This window comes from Petromyzon marinus, chromosome 4 (genome assembly GCF_048934315.1).
Source record: "Petromyzon marinus isolate PM22_M1 ecotype Great Lakes invasive population chromosome 4, UKy_Petmar_22M1.pri1.0, whole genome shotgun sequence".
Classification (NCBI taxonomy): Eukaryota; Metazoa; Chordata; class Hyperoartia; order Petromyzontiformes; family Petromyzontidae; genus Petromyzon; species Petromyzon marinus.
In genome coordinates this window covers 18,257,520-18,281,517 of record NC_133670.1, presented here as the reverse complement: position 1 = coordinate 18,281,517, position 23,998 = coordinate 18,257,520, and the positions used below count along the sequence as shown (strand labels likewise).

The following is a 23,998-nucleotide window of genomic DNA, read 5'->3' as shown; positions in this document are numbered from 1 at the left end:
GGCAGTTTATATTTGTAATAAACAGGATTTAAGTTACAATATCATGCAAAATAATCCAGAAATAATGCTAGTTGTAGTCCGAATGCTAGTTGTAGTCCAAAAAGAAATTCAGTCGGATATAACCTTTTTATAGTTTCTGGGCGAGATGTTCACAAGAAATACAACAAAGCCAGCTCAGTGCAGCTATGGTGCAAAGGAACTGGATGCCTCCTCTCTGTATAGATGTATGGTGCAAGATGTGGCCTACATCGTGATATATTACCAGATCTCAAAGCCACTGGTATATCGCAATGCCCCTCAACTTAGCGTCCTCAAAATTGGTTGGAAACATTTCAGGCCTCGTGTTTCACTCACTCCGGATGAGATCACATGCAACTTTCTCAATTTTTTCATTTACAAGCTTGTTTGCTATCACACGCTGAACAGGGGTGGCATTTTTTTGAGCGATGTAGGAGTGTGGTTAAAACCCAGCAAATGGGATTTGCCAGTCACATGACTCGCTGCTGATGAATCACACAAATCACTGCAACCTGTGTGATGTAAAAGCAGGGACATAATTCGTGGGCAGGCAACATCACACAGTGATGTTTGGTGAACTCAGCTGGCCTCGCCTTAAGAGTTCCTCGTACGGCATTCTTGATCAGATGCTGTGCCAGAACGCATTCTATAAAGATGCCATAAACCAATTTGCAAGCACACATTAGCAAATAATACATTTGATGTATAACAGATTTTCCTAAAATCGGGCTCAAAATTAAGATTGAGGGGTCGGTATGAGAAAACGATCGCTTTTTCAGCTTTTATTGGTGCTCGTATATTATCACAAGCCTCTCAACCTCCTCCGCGCCAACGCTCACATTACAAGTGTCTTTCTCCAAAACGTGTTGCAAGATGCAACACGTAAGATATAGACCTGGGCTCATAATGTAATCGTAGTGATACTGCCAGGTCGAAACTGCTCGAGTTTGTTTGTATAAACAAATTATGCAAAGATATTAGTCTGGTAAGCCGATAGGCCGATGGTGTGAAACATGTTTTGATTTTAATGTGGACACAAAAGGGAGTTCTGCTCTTGAAATCCGAGAGCAATGTATTTGTCTAATGCATTAATATCAGAGATGTAGCACCTGGAGGACCAATTTGAATTAAAATGTTAAAACAGTACTGTGACTACTGCACGAATTACATTCACATACATGAATCCGAGTCGGTGGAAATGTTTTGTTCAGCACACAATGGTTTGTATTCAAAAACATTACCAAGATAATAAAGTTCCTGCTACATCTCATCTAATTGATACATTGCATTAAGTGTCGTATTTTAATAACAAATACAAAAAGTAACATACACACTATAAACAGACAGATGTAGAGTATTCTGTAAAGTTAATTTACTTTATTTTACAAAAGTGAACAGTTGATAATAATTCATAACAGCCACAGTTAAGCAATGTCACTAATAGTTCAAATACATGTCGCAATGGCAGTATAACAAAAAAAACATTAAATAAAATATTTGTAGACTAAGCATTTATATCTCAACACCTTATAAAATATGACAGCCTGTATGCCCGTGGAATTAAAAGCCAAATGTAATTTATTGACAAATACAGGTCACAAGCTCCCGTAAATATTCATGGATTTTTTTTTTTAGTTTAAATGTTGATATAAACAGGGCAGCGCAGATGAGCAAAGAACGGCACAAACAAAGTGATTCTGTTCTTGCCGAGCTGCAGATTTCCACGTACAATGTAACATGGGATGTTCGCGCGACTCGGAAGGTGTTGCTCGCTACTACAATGTTCCCAATCCAGACACTTCTGAAGTGAGCCTGAAAGAAAAACGCAGAGGAACCGGAGGGGCACATAAAGAGCAATACACGTCGCCAGACTAGAATGTGACCGCAGTATGCGCCAATGTGGAACCCTGAACTTGAATGTGGCAACGCGAAACTGCACACCGCGGGCTGCTGCCGGTGTCTATTTTACGATACGGCTACAACACGCTGAATGGCGAGGTATTTAAAAAAAAAAGGTGTTACAAGGTTGTCGTATATGAACGTACAGATTATGTGTTCAATATTACAGCGTCTGTGGTGGCTACATCGCGGGTTTGCAGCAGTGGCAAAACACGGAGAGGATATGGGGGGGGGGAGGGCAACAATGAATGGTTTTCGCAAAATCGGTATGAAAACACAAGAGCCCCAAGTAACAGCGATGGGTCGGCGGTCGGACCTTCCGCGTGTTCTCAGCAGAAACGGACCGTCGTCTCGGCAAAAAAAAAAAGCTCATTACGTGTAGTGCATCGCCATCAAAGTTAACAAAGGGGCAAAGCGTACATTACAGAAGCTGAATATTAATACTGACGATGGAGCGGGTTTACACGCAGAACGGCCGCTTCGGTGGAAAGCCACCATACTTATAAATACTTTCGGTAGTTTTTCACCATACATAGACCAATACCTCCACTTTAACATATCTGGGTGTACATGAGCAACTCCCACAGCAATGGTTAGGAAAAAAAAATAACTCGGATCTAATATCACAGGCCAGTATTATAGCCTGCATCACAATCTAAAAAAAAAAAATCTATATGTACAGTATGCAACTTTGCAGTGCTTTTAATTAATTTTCCATCTAAAACTATTCGCATCATGCTCATATACAAATGTCCAGTTATGCAATTACTACATACAGTAGGTAAAAAAAAATTCATATCAATTACGCATTAGTAATCCATGCAACAGGACTGGTTAAACGTATGGGTGTGCGTCAATAGGAGGCGTAACTGTACTACTGTCGTGACACAGCAAAACTAATTTCTGGCGGGGTCGATTAAAAACCGTAAGAAACCTTGTGTTCTTATTGCAGTTTTAATACCTCTCAAAACTTTCAATACATTTTTTTCGCTCACTTTAATCTCAACAGAAATATGATAATTGCATTTTAAACTTAGCGTTTTGGCAGATTTCCATCAACCCAAATAGTGATTTCCTCCACACTTCTAACGTTTCCTTTACGACAGTTATCCGATGTTCACCAGCCACGTATCTTGTACAAGGACAAGATTTTTCTCGCTTGATAGTTTGCATAAAGGCTAGTTTTACATAGCGCTGAATAGACGTTAACCGAAATGTGTATTTTAAGTTTTGTATGGCATGTGCTTGGTGTGTGCATGTGGTAGAGTCTGTCCAAATCCACACCGACGGCATCGACGGTCGAACAATTATCGAGCTTCCGAAAAGCCAAACACAGAATATACGCAGCAGAGGCAGCACATCCAAAACAGTGGAAGACATGACAAAAGTATAACAATGAATGTTATAAATAACACAATGATAAACAAAAAAGCACTGGCAATTTTACACTTTCCAACAAAGTATTAACTACCAAAAAAATATATAAACTGGATAACAGTGAGGGTTTAATGTCGACAATGAAGGTTGTTTTGCATTGTGCCCTGCAGGTTTCTATCACCATATTCTGGATTTCCACAAATTACATACTTGCAGTTTTGACATAAAACCGAAAATTTTGGAAATGAGGTTTTGGTTTGTTACATGAAAATAACATTGAGGTTTGATCCCTACATTACCTTTTATCAAATAACAAAAAATACAAATTGACACCTTGGATTACATTTTTCATTCTTTTTTTTTGTGGAGGTGGCTGGCATTGCCTTTTTTTGGTAACGGGGTAGCATTTAACATCAAATTTAGACTTATTTTTTTATTTAGTTCTTCAACACTACCAATTATTAATAGTAATTTCAACATTTTTTTTTTTACAATGCTCACTGTGACATGCAAATGTCCAAACTGCCAGTTACCTATAATCTCAAAGTGAATGCTTATTTTGTCTAATTATCTTGGGCCCTGGTTGCTTCAGATCATGAGGACGAGCAGCCTCAAGCCAGTATCATCATCATTTTGCTCCCATCTGGTCAATACGGAGCAAACTTCTGGCGCTCGCCTTTCTTGCCCCCGGTGGCAGATGCGGCTGCGGACGGCATTTTGGCCGTGTAAGCGGTCAGGCCAGCCAGGCCCGCCAGCGAGGCCCCAGGGGCGGCAGCGGCAGCCGCCGCCGCCGCATTTAAGGTCAGCAGCGGGACGGCCTTGAGGCCAAGCAGGCTGGAGACGGAGACAGGCACGGCGTAGGTGGGAGGAGGAGCAGGGTGGTGGTGGGGGGTCACAGCCGCCGCTGCAGCCAGGGGGGTGGGGGCGGAGGCTAGTGGGGTGGTGGTGGTGGTGGTGGAGGAGGAGGAGGAGACGGGCTGAGGGAGGTTCAGGTCAACGGGGTTCTGGCCGGAGGCAGACTGGTTGGCGGCTTTAGCCATATCCAGGCTGCAAACGGAGAGAGGGATGGGGATGGGGAAGGCCGAGGGAAGGGGGTAGCATGGGACGGGGGGGGGGGGGGGGGGGTTAGGGAAATTAAGGGTAAGGGGGTGGCAGGGTCAACGGGAGGGACAGGGTCAAAACATTCACGGAGGGGTTAAGTAGGCAAACACAAGGGCAGTACATGGATGGGGAAGTTAAAGGGCAGGGGTGGGAGGCAGGGGGAGGAAGAAGGGAACATGGAATGTGTTAAAGAATAGAAACAACAAAAGGGCATCCCGTGAACTGATGAAGAAACATTACAAAAACAAAAAAAGGGTGCGATGCAGCCAAATGAAATAACAAACAAGGAAGAGTTATTATTCATGGAAACAATGAGAAATAATCAAAAAAATAATCCAAAACTATAAGCATATTTAGAAGTTTGGCAATCATGCTTTGGAGGCCTTCTATTCAGAATGCTTCAGACTAAAGAGGGACATCTCTAAGCACCAAAAATCAATTCAAACTGCTGATGCATACATCCACAAGTGCCCACACGGTCACCACATAGCGCACTTTCAGATGCGCTTCTGCAGCCGTCTGGAATGCTCTTCCTTCCGAAATTAGGAAGCCGCTGTAGCTATGCACTTTTAAATGTTGATTGAAAACGAATTTCTTTACAGCTGCTTTTTGTTTTCAGTTTGTCGTCCTTCCTCGCACCTCCGATTAGCACGGTTGGCTACGTACGGTGCGAATTAAGTTCAATGTACATACATACACACACCAATTCAGTGGACTAAAACAAACGTTAACAGGAAGTATTTAAGATTCTAATGTACAAAATTAATGTAAAATATTTCTTAAAAATTGTTACTCCTTATAATTTATACTATCTTCAAGAAGCATATTAAAGCTTGCAAGCATCATATAACTGCAGTTTTCCAGGAAAATAAAACAATTATGTCCCTTTAAGCAGTGATAATATAACTGTCAATGATGAAATATTTACAATTGTCAATTTAGTTTCATGATCAGCCTCTCAATAAAGCTCAATCCTACTTCGCGTATATTTTTGTAATTGGTTAATACAGTTTATTATAAACGTTTTACACTGTGTATATTTAACACGTTTATTTTAAATGCAATATATCCTGTGTAACAGCCACATCTCCATGTGTTAAGTGCTCCTGAGGTTAAAGAACATTGGTTATTGATTTACATAGAATTCAGCATTTATGACAATGTAACGATTGTTACTTAATGGAATGTTAAATACACAACACCACCGCGATTAAGCTAAGAAGAAATCAGACCAATTTTGCAAACAGCATAAACACATACTCCAGTCAGTTTGGGAAGCTCTTCCAATGACGGGTGACATTTTAAACTGGGCCCATTTTGAAAACAATCATTTTAATAGCTGTTTTAAAATATACTAATATAACAAGCATTCCACGGTTTCGGTATATTTCTGCGTGATCACACAAACCCGGGCCCTTCTCTTAGGCGAATGCAGACTCTTTACGAGCACTATTCATATGCAGTACCAAACACGCACAGTGCCAACTGTTCACCCACGGGGCTTAAGCAACGACAATACAAGACATGCGTCACGAATGGCTGCAAACTGATCCCCACACTGACAGCGTGGAGTTCTTTGTTTTGAGCACCCTCCGATCGAGCTGGAGTCATTGTCTGGATAAGAGCTGCAGTGGACCAGGACGAGTGCAGGGCAGGCTAGGCTGTAGGCCTTGCGAGGCCTACCTTGCATTGATGAGGTACTGTGCCAGGCTGATGTTGGCTGGCGATCCTATGATGGTGATCTGTCGTTCTGCCGAGCCTTCTACCGCATTGGCGATCTTGATCTGCGCTCCGGACATCTGTCTGATCTCGTTGATTTTACTGCCTTGTCTTCCGATTATGCATCCTACCAGCTGCAGGGGAAGTAGGGATTGAGTTAATAAGAGTGCACTGTGCAGAACGCCATCTGCTCAGTACAATACACGTAAATCATGTAGACTTTAATTTCATATTTATTTTTCCATTTGAACATCTTCTTCAATCAAATTGATATTTTATCAATAGACAGCATTTCCCACCTTGTTACAAAAACACAATGGATTTTAAATAACTTGTGTACCTAACATACATTTTTGCAGCCAATATGGGGATTAATAATTGATTTTTGTATTGATTACGGACCCAACCAAAAACAAATCTATTCTGAAGCTCGTGTACTATTCATATTTCCCTGCTAGAAAAAAAATTGTATGCAGGCACGCAGTGAACCGACAAAGACATTTACAGTTGACACTTGTGACACTTACATCATTGGGAATGGTAATTTCATGTGAGGTTGTCTGAGCATTGTCCAGACCTGCTGGGCGACAGCACAAGTTCACAATTTCAGAATAAACAAATTCAATACAGATCTTACAACATAGTTCATTAAACAAAAACAATACACGTCTTTGTATTTCTTGTTGTAGCCACACCAGAGGAATATTTTTGTTTGTGAATGTTAACACTACTGTGGTGGCCATACAATGACTGGAGGTGTTCAACCGTAGAAACGAGACAAACTCAATGTGTGTTGATGATAAGTTGATCTCGTAGGTTTGATATTTATTGTATGTCAAAGAGTTTGAAACCTATACAAAATCTGCCAAAAATTGCAATTATAAATCGCCGACCAATGGATGAGAATACAATTATTATTCTTGGTTCTTTCGGTAAAGTCACGTAGAAGGGAAACAATAAAATAATAAAAAATATTTAACGATAAAATTCTCACGACGTTTCGACTGCAACACAAGCAATCATCATCACAACTTTCTTGCTGTGGTTTTCACACCTGATGATGATTGCTTGTGTTGCAGTCGAAACGTCGCTAGAATTTTGTTGTTTTCTATTTTTATTATTTTATTGTTTCCCTTTCTACGTGACTTTACCGAAAGAACCAAAAATATGAATCCCTGCAGTCACGAAAGCTTTAAATCAAAATTTAATACAATTATTTTCAAGACATGTGAAATTGTTTCCACGTGAAAATATTAGTGCAAGAATTACTGAGCCAACAGAGGATGGAGCCTGAAGATTTGAAGATATCAAGACGTACCGTACATCACACGAAGGTTGACGTGAAATAGAAGCTCTCACAAAGCAGTAAGAAAGGTGTGGATAAATCCTCTCAGAATTCATGAAGCAACTGTGTAAAACCGGTTTTCATTTCTCAGAACCATATATTTTAGCAAAAAAAATAGTAATAACCACCATTGCTGGGTTTTCCTGCAGAGGCGAGTGATATTAATCTGCATTCTTTCCCATGTACCTGATATCATGGGACACTGTTTTAGCTTTCAGAACAACATAGCCCTCATTTGCTTGCATAAAACATTTGCATGGCACTTTAAGAAAATGCTCACAGTCAACGATGGCATTTGCAACCTTAAATGTAGTTTCTGTAACGTAAATGTCGTATTGACCTGAAAATATACACCTGTTTTTTGGACCTAACCCATCCCTACCAATGAGATTGTTTAAGTATAATGTAAAGAGAAGTGCCAAAAAGAAGCAGTTTGAAGGGCTGCAACGGAATAAAACAAACGCAAAAGAGGTTTTTTGGGGTTAACATCTTAGGGAAATGGTTTGGATGTAACAGATGCAGGAAGAAGTTAGTAACACAAATGCAGAAGCCAGGGGGAGGAAACATACTCACCTTCATTATAATCTCCCCTCAGCCAACTGACGCAACGGCACGCACAGTTAAGACTAATCCAGGGCAAAGATTTTTGGGTGGATTTATTTATTTTTACAATTTTTGTTTGTTTGTTCTGTTTGGAAAACACAGAATTGTTTCGCCCAATCAGGTAGAGGCTACACAGGACGTTGAGACGACAAAATAATTGTTGTCCAGGGGGAGCCTTAAGGTTGGGCAGGTACGTACCGGGGAAACCAGGGGTAGTCTGTCCGAGGGGGGTAAAAGGGGAATGCTGCATAGCCAGCTGATGGAGCTTGGTCAACTGCAGGGAGGGACGGGGTGGAGTGTCGGGTGTGAGGTGCAGGGTTGTGTGAGGGCAGGATGGGGGTGGGTGGTGGGAGCACAGTGCAGGGCAGGGCAGGGTCAGGTGAGGGGGGGGGGTGTCGGGTGAAGGATGTCGGGAGGCAGGGGGGGGAGTGCAGAGGAGGGGGACACGGAGTGAAAGAGGGAGGGAGAGATGGGTCGGGGAGGGGGAGATTAGAGCTAACAAATCAAACGGAAGAAGATTACAGAAACAGTGCAAACTGGAATTAAAAAAAAGGATTAACGTTGTTATCACGGTGGGGAGGAAAAGGGAGGTTGAATTAGGTTGTAGTATCGATAAGTTGGAATCAATGATTTGGGGATGTCAATATGTAGCAAAGGTTGGAGAAATAAAACTGGACTAGGACACAACAGCTCAACGTTAAACTGTCTAAAAGTGATATTACCCAGCAGTACCTTACAAGGACATACCACCGTTAAGAAAGTAGCTGGACCACAGCGGATATTAAGATTGTTCAACATCTGCTGTGCATTCCATAAAATTATTTTGTAGAAGGTAAACAAACAAAAACCACACCGACACGTACAGTACTTGCTTTATGAAATTCTATTGGTGTGAGAGAGCACATTGGCTAATATGACTGTTAGACAGTTTTTTTTGTATCTAAAATAGCGCTTTGGAAGTTTATTGCCATGCAGTACTTCAAAAGTTAGTGCTGGGTAGCGGGTTGGAGTACTGGTAACAGTAAAAATGAAATCATGTACCGGGTTTTGCATTGTATGATGCATGTAATGGGCAGAAGCAGCTCCAAAAGAATCGTATGCCTTTTGCATGCTGGAGAGCCATGGTGCACACCCATATATATCTATCCCTAAGCACGAATCCTGATGTGAAACGAAACGAAAATTATGTTTTTAAGAGTACAATAAGAAAAAGTATTTCATTTTTTTGTGCAGCTCAAAATACAGAAGTGATTTGCACATTAAAATAACAATTTGCATAATTCGTAAACCAATATACCGTAAAAAACAACAACTCCACAGACATTTTACATTCTGTACCATCACCACAATGAAACACCTGAATGAACATTTGTATACTTCAGACAAATTGTTAAAAAGACTTGAGAGCAAGGAGCTCCCAATAAATTACGTCTCCCTTCTACATGTACTATTAACACAAAACAATGAGCTAAGACGCAAAGCGTAATTACGCTTAAAAAAAACCACAATGTAATAAGAGAAAGCCTGCACATCCTTTCAGTAACTTGGGCTGACGTTTATATGTTTTTACATTTGTAAAGTCATAATAATACAACAATTACAAAACCAACAAAACTATGAATCACAACTGTAACCTAAGCTGTTTATGTGATGTATAATAAAAGACACTCTTTAAAAAATTATATCAGATTGGTGATTATTTCCTCGTGCTAAAAAACTAAACTTTAGCATCTACTATGTAACATCGGATGATTAATTCTGGCAAACAACAATAACTACCAGACAAACTTACAATACTCTCTTTTACTTATTCGGTGATAACTTTTTATCAATAACAAAAATATAGATTACAATTGGCTTGCAACAAATTCATAAATAAACTGCAAACAGTTCAATCAAACGCCAAATGCTGCATGGGCAGCAAATGCATACGTCACAAGTGGCTGCCACTGGCTGATACAAATGATCTGTGAAATGTCATCAGGAAGGACTCACATCCGGGTGAGGAATGGCATATTGTCCCTGAATGGTGTACGCCTGGAAAACATTAACGCAGAGACCAAAACTGAGAAGATTATAGTATCAAACCTCGCATGATATTAAACAGCGCACCCGCATTAAAACCAGACTAATGGATATGGCCGTAATCCATACCACAGAATCAGGTCTGCACATACTTCTCAATGTGCACGCGAGCGGCAAGTCTCGTGCACAAAGCAAACATTAACATTTTAGCTGTTTCTTATGAGCATGAAAACAAATCACTTTTACCTTCTACGTATCCATGACATTTTTAAGCATTTTTTGGAAACGAAACGTCTTACATGAAAACAAGCACATGCGTAGCTTAAAACAATTCACTTATTGGCAATTTAAAGAATTAACTCTTTGCTACTCAATAAAACAGACCAGCAATAAAAACGAAACATGATCAATATTTTACATTCATTATCTTACACGTCTACAGGTAGAGAGGGTGATGTAATCCGTTTGCTCAAAACATTACTGCCATTTTAATAGAAATGTAGAAATAGTGTGAGAACTTGTTTGTATCTGTACAACAGTTTACAAAACCCTCTATGCCGTCGTTACACACTTACTTACACATTTTATTTAACGTTAAACCTTTTTTTTCTGTTAATTTATACGAGCAGCAGACCATTAATTTTTGAAAAACACATTATATCAAAAACAGACAAATAATACAACTTTAACAAAGTCAATGACATTTTAAAAAAAACAACACGTAAAAAAATGAAGGCATTGGGAACTAACTGTGAGGGCTGGCGGGTGGTGCGGTAAGACGGCAGGGTTGCCCGCGTGAGCGGCGAGGCCATCCGGCCTTACCTGACCGCCAGCGAAAATCACCGGGGCGGAAGCGGCCGGCTTGGGCCGGTACGGGATGGTGGCACCTTTAGGTGGGGACTGAGCGGGGCAAAGAGGGCAGTACGTGTGCAGGGTGGGTCAGGGGTGAGGGTGGTGGCACAGGAACACAACATGGGGTGTGGAGGGAAAGGGGAGTGCGGTGGTGGGGTTTGAGGTGGGGTGCAGTGGTTTGGGGAAGAGGGAGGGGGGGTGAAAGGACAAGGCGAAAGGGGCAAGTGAGGAGTCCTTTGAAGGTGTTTTCTATTGCAACAAAAAAAAAGATGCAGGGGAGACACAATCTTGTGAGGACATTTTATGATCTCGCACGGGAAAAATGGACATAAAAACAATAAACATCTCGCAGAGTTACCTCACCAATGTTTTAATGGCAATAAAAATGATTGACTACAATTATGAAAGTGTAACCTGGCTAAACATTGTTACGGTCATGGGAATTTTCCCATTCACTTCATGTCGGTCACACAGTGATTACTTTACAAATATTCCACGGGTAACCTCGCACGGCGCTGACAGATTATTCAATCATCTTAAGAGTGCAATCGCAGCATCGGTCCTAAAAGTCTTAGAATAAAAATTACAATTCTACCACAGACGTCAGCCTTTCATTCCGAGAGTGCGGGTGACTCGTTGCCACGGCCATTACCTCCAGCATGACCACACAGATTTGCCGCACACATTGGATGATTGCTTCAGGCGTGCCAGAAATTGTGACGGCTCGCTCTGTGGAGTTTGGCAGCAGGTCGCCGGCAACCTGCACCTGTGCCCCTGTCGACTAGAAACACAGCTCAGGATCAACATCAACATGACGGAATAAGATGTACAATTAAAATGTAGTAAAGCTCAAGCAGTCCACCACAGTTACCAAGCATACATAAGTAATAATTTATTTGTATACTATTCATTTCATGGAATGGTAATGTAGTTGCTAGAACCTTCAAGTTTATGTCCAAGTTTATTTTGTTTAACCAGGCGAGAACTCTCGAGACCATGACAGTTTAATTTTTAAGTGACCTGCCAGTATTGGGTGATGATTGCTACATATAATCCCAATCGAGTAATTTGCGGATAATTTTCAATTGATGCCAACACATAATGGCCTATTCTTGCGAGCGATGTCAGAGAATCTTCTTCTTTGGTTCTTTCGGTAAAGTCACGTAGAATGAGAATAAAATAATAAATTAATAAAATAACACAATAAAATTCTCACGACGTTTCGGCCACAACACAAGTGGCCTTCATCAGGTGAAGGGACGAGACTGTCTCGAGGACAGCGCTCCAGCGACAAGGAGAAAGGGGCAAGCGCTCCAGCGCTGTCCTCGAGACGCTGGAGCGCTGTCCTCGAGACAGTCTCGTCCCTTCACCTGATGAAGGCCACTTGTGTTGTGGCCGAAACGTCGTGAGAATTTTATTGTGGTATTTTATTTTTATTAATTTATTATTTTATTCTCATTCTACGTGACTTTACCGAAAGAACCAAAGAAGATGAATCCTTGCAGTCACGAAAGCTTTAAATCGAAATTTAAGGCAGGGAATCTCTTTTAACATCCGCTGTCAAGTGGACGTTGTGTATTGTCACGGTTAATACACACGCAGGAAGAATAAGTGCCGCCGTTGGATTCGAACCGTGAACCTCTGCAACGGGGGCTAACGTGCTACCCGCTAGGACACGTCACCACCTTAAACCTAAGGACCTCAGACCCCTGGACATGGCGAATCGGTATCTCGCGAACATAATGAAAACACATTCACATTGATGTAGTAGATCAAGCCAACGGCAAAGACAATGCCCGATCCAGAAATACGAAGGGGACATTACAGCGATACACTCCTGCACGGGATTGTGAAAGTGTAGTTGTTGCACTGCATCTACATCAGCCATATGAAGGAAGAAGATGGAAAATCGATCTTAAGCACTCCACTTTCACCCCAACCATTACTGACTAGCATAACGAAGTATGATGAAATAATGCATGGGGAGGCCTTCATCCAGCAGAACAGAAGTAATATTTATTCGTTTTAATGAATATATATTGGGGCAAATACAATGAGACAGCTTAAATTACTGTAAATCGAGGAAAGTTTCACCCGAGTCCTCGTTCTATTTTCAATGTTTGGCCCATTGCTTAATGATTCTTTAAAGACATTGTCCAACACCGATTGAATTCTGCAGGTACAACTTAATTGTAGCTCACACCACATTGTCCTGGGAGTCGTCTATACAACTGTGGAAAACTGTCACACACACCTTAATCCAGTGGGGTGTAATCTTCAACGTAAAAAAAAGTTCCCTCCAAATATCAATTGATAATTCCATTTTGCCTTTGCATACTTAATTTGAGGGAATTTATGTCAAATTTGTATCCCGTTTAGTTCAGCTCTCAGCTTTTTTAAATGCAAAATATTACATCACTGTAAGAAAACTATGTCGTCAATATTTAATTCGATAGGCCTTTATCAGGGCCCAACGTGAAAAGCTAATTATGTCGCCCTTATCCAAGTTTATGAAAGCCCATTGGCAGAAATGTCATTTATTGCATTTCTCTCCGCAGCATGAATTTAACTGATATTCTTGCGAACGCAATTAAGGCCGTTAGTTAAGCATGTCAAGAACATTCTAATCACCGTCATCGTTGTCATCATTCGTAAAGATTTTTTTTCTCGCAGTCTCCCTAACATTGTCTGCACGAAATGCAAGCAAGAATTATGATACCGCTTCTGCAATTTGAAAGTGAATTCACTCCCGAGGATGACGACACCGCGTACACTTAAACCAGTTTCACATTACACAAAGCGGTCTTCAAAATGTATGAAACTCATTTTAATGACATTAAAGCCCAACAGGCATTGTATTGACCGATCTCTTCTTTCAAATAAATACTTAATGAACAAATGCATAGTTTTTTTTAATTGATTAAATTGCAAACGCTCTATATAACTTCATATGATGGTGTGGGTCGGGTGAATGACTCACATTTCGGAAGGTTGCTGGGGTCAAATTCCTGTAGGAAATCAATTCAACCACTCTGTGCGAGGTCAACAACGATCTTCGATGGGCAGACTGGCCTCGGACACGCAAATGTGGTATTTCCACCATTGGCGCTTGGCCACTAATTGCACGTTTGGTTCGCCGATGTCGGTGCACACATCTCTGAAGCGCACATTTAGCAGGCACGTAAAAACGAGGAAAAGCGACTGTGGGTCGAGTTTTGTTTCCCCCTCAAGCTACGGAGCCGTCCCCTCACCTCTCGGATTTCACGGATCTTGGAGCCACCCTTGCCGATGAGCGAGCCACACTGGCTGGCTGGCACCACAAGACGCAGGGTGACGGGCGGCTTGCTGGTCACTGTGCTGTTTGTCATGGAGCTGTTAATGTCCTGCCCGTGTGGGTGTGCACAGCGAGAAGAAGGCATCTTACTCAACTTACCCAGTGCTTTTATCGGTTAAAGCAAACATAAGGACGACTCCATTCTGCGTGTTCACATAATAATAAAATTATGATTCTTTCGGTAAAGTCACGTAGAAATGAATGTAATTAAATAATAATAGAATACGACGTTTCGATTGCAACACAAGCAACCATCATCAGGTACAAATGAATGTACCTTGATGATGGCTGAATGTACCTTGATGATGGCTGCTTGTGTTGCAATCGAAACGTCGTATTCTATTATTATTTAATTTCTTTCTATGTAACTTTACCGAAAGAACCAAATAATTATTTCCTGCAGTCACGAAAGCCTTGAATCTAGTTTTATTACAATTATGCTTTAGTCAATAGGCGTCCTGGGTTTTCTAACCAATATTATCTAGCAGAATGTATTTAAGTACGAAGACTCGGGACCGATTTCGACCTTCTGGATCTTATCAGCAGTCAGGCTTTAAAAAAAAAAGTCTGGTGGGTTACCAGACATTGTTGGTAAGCATACGCCATCTAAATGAGGGGGCCTTGTGTTCAACACCAAGGTGCAAAGTACCAGTCGATGCTTTGGTAAACCCATAAACAATAGTGCTGTTGTGGTTTAAAGAAATACTTGAAAAGATAAATGACAATAATTCTTTCAGGCACTTGGAAATTTACAATTCAACAAAAATTCCCGATGCAATAAAAACATTTTCCCTTTTGGATCCTGTGAAAATTATCGAGCTAACCCAATGGGTGGTGGCTAAAGCAAGCAAGCACGAGTTTCAAATTCCCATGGAAATCCTTTCGAAGACTTGTTTCGAACGTCTTTCGCACACGTACGTAGCCAACGGTGCTAATCGGAGGTGCGGAAGAAATGCAAGGGCGGAGGAAACGTTTCGTACTTCTTCAAACTTCTCTGCGATCATCGCGAAGGCTTTGAAGATGGCGTCAGTGGGGCCGGTGATGGTGACGATTCGCTCAGGACACGAGCCCTCGGAGATGTTGATCCGTGCGCCGCTCTGCCCAGTGACGCACGGAGCTCTCGTTAGACGGCACCCTTAAGACCCGAGCTCAACACGCATCCCCTCAAGCAGTTTCGTCGCCGCACACGTTTTCAGTGCCCGCACACGTGGTGCGAGTAGAGCTTTGCTTCATTTTACTTGTAACAGGTTGATGTTTTGAGTTGTGTTTTATGGACATCCGATGTACATGAGCTATGGGATTTTTTGTCATCAGCTAAGAGTGCTGAGATGAGGTCCACAATTGTGTTCTTCTTGTCATATTGTAACATTATAGACGGACAAACAATTAAACAACAAAGTTAAAAGATTGGCTGAATGCAGCAAATATTAAAGCAGACTTTACAAGATTTGCAATAGCAAATCAATTGTGTTCAAATAATAAAACAATGAAACTGCAGGTAACATGAAAATTGAATATAATTTGCATAATGAGTGTAAATACATCTTGAAATGAAGTTAGAAAATATTAATGTGTTGCCTGTAACTTAATGTTTTGGATAACTTGTGAAGGACTTGCTGGTTACTGCCCTCAGGGAAAAAAGCACCCTTGATCATTACCAAGAAAACCATGCCACCTCCTTGTACCCAGTTTACCCATCCTTTACATTTGGGCCATGCCCTTGTCAAGCAAGGTTAAAGGAAAACGCAAGAGCTCAAAGTCCGTCCAGAATATTCCACAGACAGCATGGATAGAAGAGCATGCTGCTTCATTTAGCAGTGGACAAACCTCCCACAGAGGCCTATGGTTCAAACTCATTCCGCCCTGTCATTTAAACATTCCCTAGGAGTAAAATTTTTTATCGACAGCACTTTTTAATTTTGTTATTTGTGTTCAATGACACAAAATAATGTTGGAATTTTCATCAACGTACAACAGTTAATCAGCACAGGCGCCCCAGGGCTTTGGCTGTTCGCTCATGGGTACATCTGGAGAGAAGAAACAGGCACTGCCTTCTGCGTAGGTCAGTTCACTATTAATAACCAGAATGTCCTCCCTTTTATGAACAAGTGAGTGGTGCAAATGTAAGTTATTGTATATGGATACAAATTTTTAAAAATGCATAAGAAAAAGTTTCCATACCGACCGTACCTCCTCGCGCATTTTTTTCACCGTCTCCCCTTTCTACAAAAAATAAACATGCAAGGACCTTACATGGCACCAATGTGAACATTACAAATGTTAATTATTTATGTCAAATAAAGTTTCCGGAATGCAGTGTTCAACTGTATTTGCCAGCATTAGAAACCATCACTTACCTTACCAATGATGCTTCCAACCTCCTACAAAGACAAGAACACAGCTTCACTAAGCAATCAAAATTTACATTACGGGTGAAGATTATGTGAATAATGACACAATTGGTGAACCAGAGTCTATTAAATATCTATTCAGCTTCTCAGAGCAACAAAGCTCATAAAGAGCAAAGAATTGTCTTTCAAAAAATTGGAAAACCTTTTGAGATAATTAAAAATGCAGCTCACGTCAGATGAAATCAATGTAACTGAAATTATACTGAAAGGTGATTTTGTTCTGCTAGATAAAACACAAAATACATGTCTTAATTAATCCACATAACAATTACCTCAATTTGATTTTTTTTAAAATAACCACCTTTATCAGTTTAATATATACATTAGCAGAACAAACAACAACAACAAAATTAAGAAACAAAAGTGTTAGCAGAAACCAGGTAAACAAAATTTAAAAAAATGAATTATTTTTCTTCTAAAAACTAGCAGCTCTGTTGATCGATTTTCAGGAAACATGATGAGCCATCATGCGTGACCAGCTGTGAATGTCACACTGCGCAAGCTTTGCCGCCCCTCCAGCTCCCATGCCCCCACTGGCCGCCATACTGAGGCCGTGCCAATCGTCTGCTCCGCACCTTGCCATGCATGAGCAGGCGGATCGTTAGCGTGACACTCAGGCCTCCCTCCTTGGTGCTGCCGTCCATGGCGCCGCCCTCGCCCCCGCAGTGCAGGCTGATACCGTCGCTCTCTCCCACCCACGAGGGCACGGGGCTCGGGAAGCTCAGGCACGGGTACACCTGTGGCGACGTGGGCAAGGGGGGTTTGGGGGTGACAACATTCGTCGCATTTTAAGTCGAGAACACAACGAGGCTTAGTGCTGCAAAAAAGGACGCGGGCTTCATCGCTTCAGGCATACCAACAAACCCCGGTAATATTTAGATGATGGTGCAGCCCTGCAATTACTTGCCTCCATGACTGCCGGTGGAAAGGCCTCCACAAAAAGAGCCCCCCACCCCCGAGAATATATTGGCCTACCCTTCCACGCTGGCCAGCCACAATAATATTTACGGGGAAAGAATGGAAATACTGTGCTTTACTCTTTTCCCAAGATTCTGAAAGGTATTTTGATACATTGAAACGAGCCATGAGATCCCACACTTTGCATCTGACACTTTATTTTCATAGTCGCAAGCAAATCCTCATGCTCGGGTGCATAAACATTTTCATTATCAGAGATATTTTAATAACAATTAAGCCACTGTCTTCTACATTGCCAAACGATACGGGGAAGAGGGGGGGGACGATATCTATTAGTGTCCACGGTCCATAATTAGCCACAACATGGGAATTCGTTTATCAGATTGCAAGGTTAAACAAATAAAAATACTCTCCAGTGACGTGAATATGCTCTCAAGTGACATGAATATTGCTTCCATAAGCTGTTGTCCATCACAAGAGGCCGTAGAGTGCAACTGGGCCCTTTGTTAGAGATGACATACAGCTAGTGTGCATGGCCTGTTGCCGATAACCTTTTCAACATCAGAACATTTTAGGCGTTTAATTTTACGGCTCCATAATCAATACGGTACATCTAACCTTTTTCTTGCGAAGATCATTATTATAAGCTTATTGCCACGCAGAGCACATCGTTTTTTTGTAAAAAGCAAGCGTTAAAATTTGCAACAACAAAAAAAACACTTCCATGTTCTCTCACTCCAGGGACAGCCTTACAAGTGAAACACAACCGAAAGCAGCGATGGCTGACACCTAATTTTCATCTAGGCAACGTACAACATAACAATTCCAGCACCTACAAGGGTTACACAATGTATTCGGCCGCCCCACTGAGAAAACGCGATTATTAATATGCCAGCGACATCTGGACGGATTGTATTGCAACAAGAGTGGAAAGGAGGAAAGAAGACACCTTTATGTTACGTGTACGCTTTTGTGGTAGAGGTACGAGTATGATGTATATTTCCAAAATTCTAAATCACCTTCAGTGTCATTAACACAGTCCTGATAATGAAAGTACCTTGAACACACACACACACACACATTTCCACAAAAGCAGATAAAGTATTATCTTGGATGTTCCCCAAGAGACCAGGGGCGTGACGGTTCAATACCCCCACCACCTCCAACCGAGCGATGATTCCATTCAGGAATGGCTTCCGTTATTCTCACACGCACCATCAATTCGTGATTTCGCTTAATCTGTACATCGTTTCTGTTCACTCCAATGGCCAAAATTAAAACGTAAGGCCAGCGTGTAATTTGTACATGACGGTCACGAAACACATAACACCAATTATGCACCCAACGCGCGATTCGACGCACGCATCGTGATCCTTGAGTATCGAAATTCCAAGTGCTCAGCCCTGTTAAACAACCATGGCGGTGACGGAAGGGGGTGGTGAAGGGCCGCTGTTAGCGCAAACTACACACACGCAGTTAACCTGCTTCTGGCCGGAGGGGGACTCGGGAGATGGGACTCGGGAGATGGACCACGGCCAGCATCAAAGTGTGCTCTCATTACCAGGAGGGGCAGGGCCTCCGCGCGATCCTCGCTGCACGAAGCCTAGCCGTGTCGTAAAGATGCACACACTTCAGTAAATCGCAACCTGTGCGCATAAATACGGCGCTGTCACACAAAGCAAAGGTGGCTTATTACACCACTCTTTGAAACGAATATGTGATCTTAGGACTGCCAGCCACACCTTATGGTGGGGTAGTGGGGAAAGAAGTGGCGAATGCCATCAGAAACGCTCTTTTATTTTTTTCCCCCTTCTCCAACACAGCATGTCGCATAGTAAGGGGGCTATGTTTTCAGTTTGCTTCCTCCGATTGGTTGGCTTTAAGTATTCCCAATCAGCTTAGGACGTAGTTTGTGAATCTGGGTAAATTTGAAGCCTCAGATAAAAGACAAAGCAGGGACAACAGCAGACACGTATCAATCGTAGGCAGCCCTCGATCTTTGTAGGCACATGGCTGCATGTTTGATAACTATGTTAACTATACACATCAGTACTGCAGCAGTTTGAAACAAACAAAAAAAAGGAACTCATTTTATAACTATAATTTTTATGTTGAAAAATTATTCACGTTTCTTTTTCGTGTTTGGCCACGTGGGGAGCTTTATGCAAAAATTATTGTCATTAACCCTCCACCGCGCATCGAGATTGTCACGATTTTAGATATTATTAGATACACGTGGCCAATGTGTTGATCCGTATATTCACAAATAAAGCTCCTCCTCAACAGTGGCTTAAGACTTTCCACGACTGAATTCAACATCTACGGACGACGTTCTGCATGAACTGCTTTGAGCTTCAAGTACGACGTTTTGCATGAACTACTTTGAGCTTCATCAAGTAACGAACTCTAAAATCGAGTGCTCTGCCTCGTACGATTCGCTGTGACATCACCAACTGCCACGAAAAATAAATAAAAACACGGCATGCTTAATGGATGAATAGTTTTGGACGTAACACAATATTAACAGAAATCACGTGGCAGGATTGTGGGGGAAGGTGGAGGCTTGAGGAAGCCTTTATCCAGCAGTGTATGGAGCATGGCTGATGATGCTTAACTGACATGTTAGATATTCTTCGAGTTGACGGATACTTTTATGATTGCTCACCTATCTACATCGAAGCGCTGCCTCAAGATCAAATGTTTTACGTTCAAGGGACAGTGTCTTATAACGCACACAGTAAGCAGTACTATATTCTTGGATCTTTCGGTAAAGTCACGTAGAAGGGAAACAATAAAATAATAAAAATATAAAACAATAAAATGCTCACGACGTTTCGGCTGCAACACAAGCAATCATCATCAGGTGTGAAAACCACAACAAGAAAATTTGAAAAAAGTTAAAGCAGTACTGTTAAGTTTGCATTAAATAAACGCATTTAGGAAAACAGAATGGTTGACCATTCTACGCAAAATACGTTTATTAGATATGCGTAGGTTATTTTGTTTTAATCTCTCATTTCAAATGTGGATCAACAAGACTACTCACGACAGTGGTACGTGCACATACTGTATATAGAACGACTGAGATGGCAGAACAATGACGTATCAAATTAAGTGTGCCAGGTGCAGTCACCAATCTGGACCTAAATAAAGAAAGCTTTTAAGCTGGGCGTGCCAAAGACTTTGTGCTTATATAAGCATTGATTAAAATTTCGACTACCTGTCTTGCTGGCCACTTTTATTTTGCGAATGCAACTGATTAATTGGAGCAAAAATGCTTACCTCATCTATGCTGTCACAGCTTTGGGCAATAACTTAATGGTACCAAAGAAGCTCTTTTACTTTATCTGCATAGTCTGCTAATGTCTATAAAATACTAGTTATCGCATTTGAAAAAGTGGATTTGTTTTAAATCCATGTGTAAAATTACTTAATGGTATTTACTGTAATTAAAAAAGGCAAAGGTGCAGCCCTGAAATTGCTTGCTCACCAGTTAGTCGATTGGCAGGTCGCGTGTGGTGGAGTAAAATGCGGGGTCCCTTGATTAAACATCAGGCCAGAATGGAAGAGGTCAAATGGACGTATTGGTGGTACACTGGTGCAGCATAAGACACCGGTCCTCATAAAAGTCTGACGATGTCACTGTGGCCCTTGAGTGAGATAGACTCTCTGTCAGAAGTTGCCTTCGATTCAGCAGCTGCTTTCCCACTCGAACGTGCGACATGAGTCGATCTTTTGATGCCACCGACCGCCAAGAAATGCGAGAAATTAATCGAGGAACCGTCCGACCAAGCCTAGGCCACGAGTCAAATCTGCCTTTTGAACACGGAGCCAATCGTTATCGGGTTGGGTGTTACAGTGAGGGAAAAAAGTATTTGATCCCCTGCTGATTTTGTACGTTTGCTCACTGACAAAGAAATGATCAGTCTATAATTTTAATGGTAGGTTTATTTGAACACTGAGAGACAGAATAACAACAAGAAAATCCAAAAAAAGGCATGTCAAAAATGTTATAAATTGTTTTGCATTTTAATGAGGGAAATAAGTATTTGACCCCCTCTCAATCAGAAAGATTTCTGGCTCCCAGGTGTCTTTTATACAGGTAACGAGCTGAGATTAGGAACACACTTAAAAGGAGTGCTCCTAATCTCAGCTTGTTACCTGTATAAAAGACACCTGTCCACAGAAGCAATCAATCAATCAGATTCCAAACTCTCCACCATGGCCAAGACCAAAGAGCTCTCCAAGGATGTCAGGGACAAGATTGTAGACCTACACAAGGCTGGAATGGGCTACAAGACCATTGCCAAGCACCTTGGTGAGAAGGTGACAACAGTTGGTGCGATTATTCGCAAATGGAAGAAACACAAAAGAACTGTCAATCTCCATCGGCCTGGGGCTCCATGCAAGATCTCACCTCGTGGAGTTGGAATGATCATGAGAACGGTGAGGAATCAGCCCAAAACTACACGGGAGGATATTGTCAATGATCTCAAGGCAGCTGGGACCATAGTCACCAAGAAAACAATTGGTAACACACTACGCCGTTAAGGACTCAAATCTTGGAGCGCCCGCAAGGTCCCCCTGCTCAAGAAAGCATATATACATGCCCGTCTGAAGTTTGCCAATGAACATCTGAATGATTCAAAGGACAACTGGGTGAAAGTGTTGTGGTCAGATGAGACCAAAATGGAGCTCTTTGGCATCAACTCAACTCGCCGTGTTTGGAGGAGGAATGCTGCCTATGACCCCAAGAACACCATCCCCACCGTCAAACATGGAGGTGGAAACATTATGCTTTGGGGGTGTTTTTCTGCTTAGGGGACAGGACAACTTCAGCGCATCAAAGGGACGATGGACGGGGCCATGTACCGTCAAATTTTGGGTGAAAACCTCCTTCCCTCAGCCAGGGCTTTGAAAATGGGTCGTGGATGGGTATTCCAGCATGACAATGACCCAAAACATACGGCCAAGGCAACAAAGGAGTGGCTCAAGAAGAAGCACATTAAGGTCCTGGAGTGGCCTAGCCAGTCTCCAGACCTTAATCCCATAGAAAATCTGTGGAGGGAGCTGAAGGTTCGAGTTGCCAAACGTCATCCTCGAAACCTTAATGACTTGGAGAAGATCTGCAAAGAGGAGTGGGACAAAATCCCTCCTGAGATGTGTGCAAACCTGGTGGCCAACTACAAGAAGCGTCTGACCTCTGTGATTGCCAACAAGGGGTTTGCCACCAAGTACTAAGTCATGTTTTGCAGAGGGGTCAAATACTTATTTCCCTCATTAAAATGCAAATCAATTTATAACATTTTTGACATGCGGTTTTCTGGAATTTGTTGTTATTCTGTCTCTCACTGTTCAAATAAACCTACCATTAAAATTATAGACTGATCATTTCTTTGTCAGTGGGCAAACGTACAAAATCAGCAGGGGATCAAATACTTTTCTCCCTCACTGTATACACCAACAGAATGTGAAACTTCGTGTTCAGCTGCTCTGAACATTCGTCTTCCGGCTGCTTTGACATCACGAGAGCTGATTTTGACGCAGCCCGCAAGATCTTCTGAGGTTGCGAATCGTGGGAAAATAAATAATTATCACGCAAAAATGGCCTTTTTTTAATACCGCGCACCGGTTTACCACCAAAACGTTTAAACACCCTGCTGAGGACCAACTCCAGGAGCTACCTCTCGTGCAGGCCCTTCCATCAGCAGTGGCATAAGCAAGCAATTGTACTCCAGTAATAATGCACAGTCATTGCTTCCACTGCAGCACTAAAATCTAATATCGTTGAGGAGATCCCCACGTGACTTATTTGAACCTCTCTCTGTATGACGGATAGACAACTTCAGGTTCTCGTGGGATAAACAAGGGTCCATCTTTCCAATTGAACTGATTGGTCCTACAGTTTTCACATCACAAATACCACTGCGGCCGCCAGAGTTTTACTCAGAAAAAAATCCCACTCACTACAAAGCCATTAATCCTTCCAAAGATTATATCCAAACTCAAAATGGTATTTTAAATGCTTTATGGTAATGACTTTTACCAGGTTTAAGGCCACTGAAATACATTTTGCCAGGATAACGTGTATAGTGTCAGTTATGCAGAGACAATGATTGATTTTCATAACTTAGTGTATATTTAACATGATTTTTGTTTAACTGCCATTGTGATCGTAAAGTCCATCTGGTTTCCTCTGTTTTTTAAAGCATGTTAATTAGCGATTACACTGTTTTTAAGATGTGCATTTTTAATGGTTTGAAAGTTACGTGATCTCTGATTTGCTAACCGTTGACAGCCCAAAGCTCAAATTTCTGTCAAATCCTAATATGCACTCATCCAGGGAGCAGCGGGTTTTAATAAAAGTGCGCAACCAGGAATGTTACAATGGTTAGT

The 23,998-nt window shown here is 41.7% G+C and overlaps 1 protein-coding gene across 22 annotated transcripts in view; it reads right to left on the bottom strand.

The window, feature by feature from the left end:
• Positions 1-1,375: 1,375 nt before the first annotated feature.
• The window catches only part of LOC116938552 (poly(rC)-binding protein 3-like), a 106,589-nt gene continuing 83,966 nt past the window's right edge, over positions 1,376-23,998 (bottom strand). For 7 of the 22 annotated variants that reach the window (XM_032945789.2, XM_032945800.2, XM_032945792.2 and 4 more), the window contains 13 exons: positions 17,260-17,421; positions 16,631-16,654; positions 16,455-16,496; positions 15,254-15,370; positions 14,191-14,322; positions 11,592-11,720; positions 10,838-10,987; positions 10,058-10,099; positions 9,104-9,223; positions 8,261-8,336; positions 6,642-6,694; positions 6,079-6,248; positions 1,376-4,341 (listed from right to left, as the gene is read on the bottom strand). In XM_032945789.2, coding sequence (XP_032801680.2) covers positions 3,942-4,341; positions 6,079-6,248; positions 6,642-6,694; positions 8,261-8,336; positions 9,104-9,223; positions 10,058-10,099; positions 10,838-10,987; positions 11,592-11,720; positions 14,191-14,322; positions 15,254-15,370; positions 16,455-16,496; positions 16,631-16,654; positions 17,260-17,421 — 1,617 coding nt within the window. In that variant the 3' untranslated portion in view covers positions 1,376-3,941. Of the gene's footprint in view, positions 4,342-6,078; positions 6,249-6,641; positions 6,695-8,260; positions 8,337-9,103; positions 9,224-10,057; positions 10,100-10,837; positions 10,988-11,591; positions 11,721-14,190; positions 14,323-15,253; positions 15,371-16,454; positions 16,497-16,630; positions 16,655-17,259; positions 17,422-23,998 lie in introns of those variants that run through there. The other 15 variants (XM_032945806.2, XM_032945790.2, XM_032945807.2 and 12 more) reach the window with 15 other exon arrangements.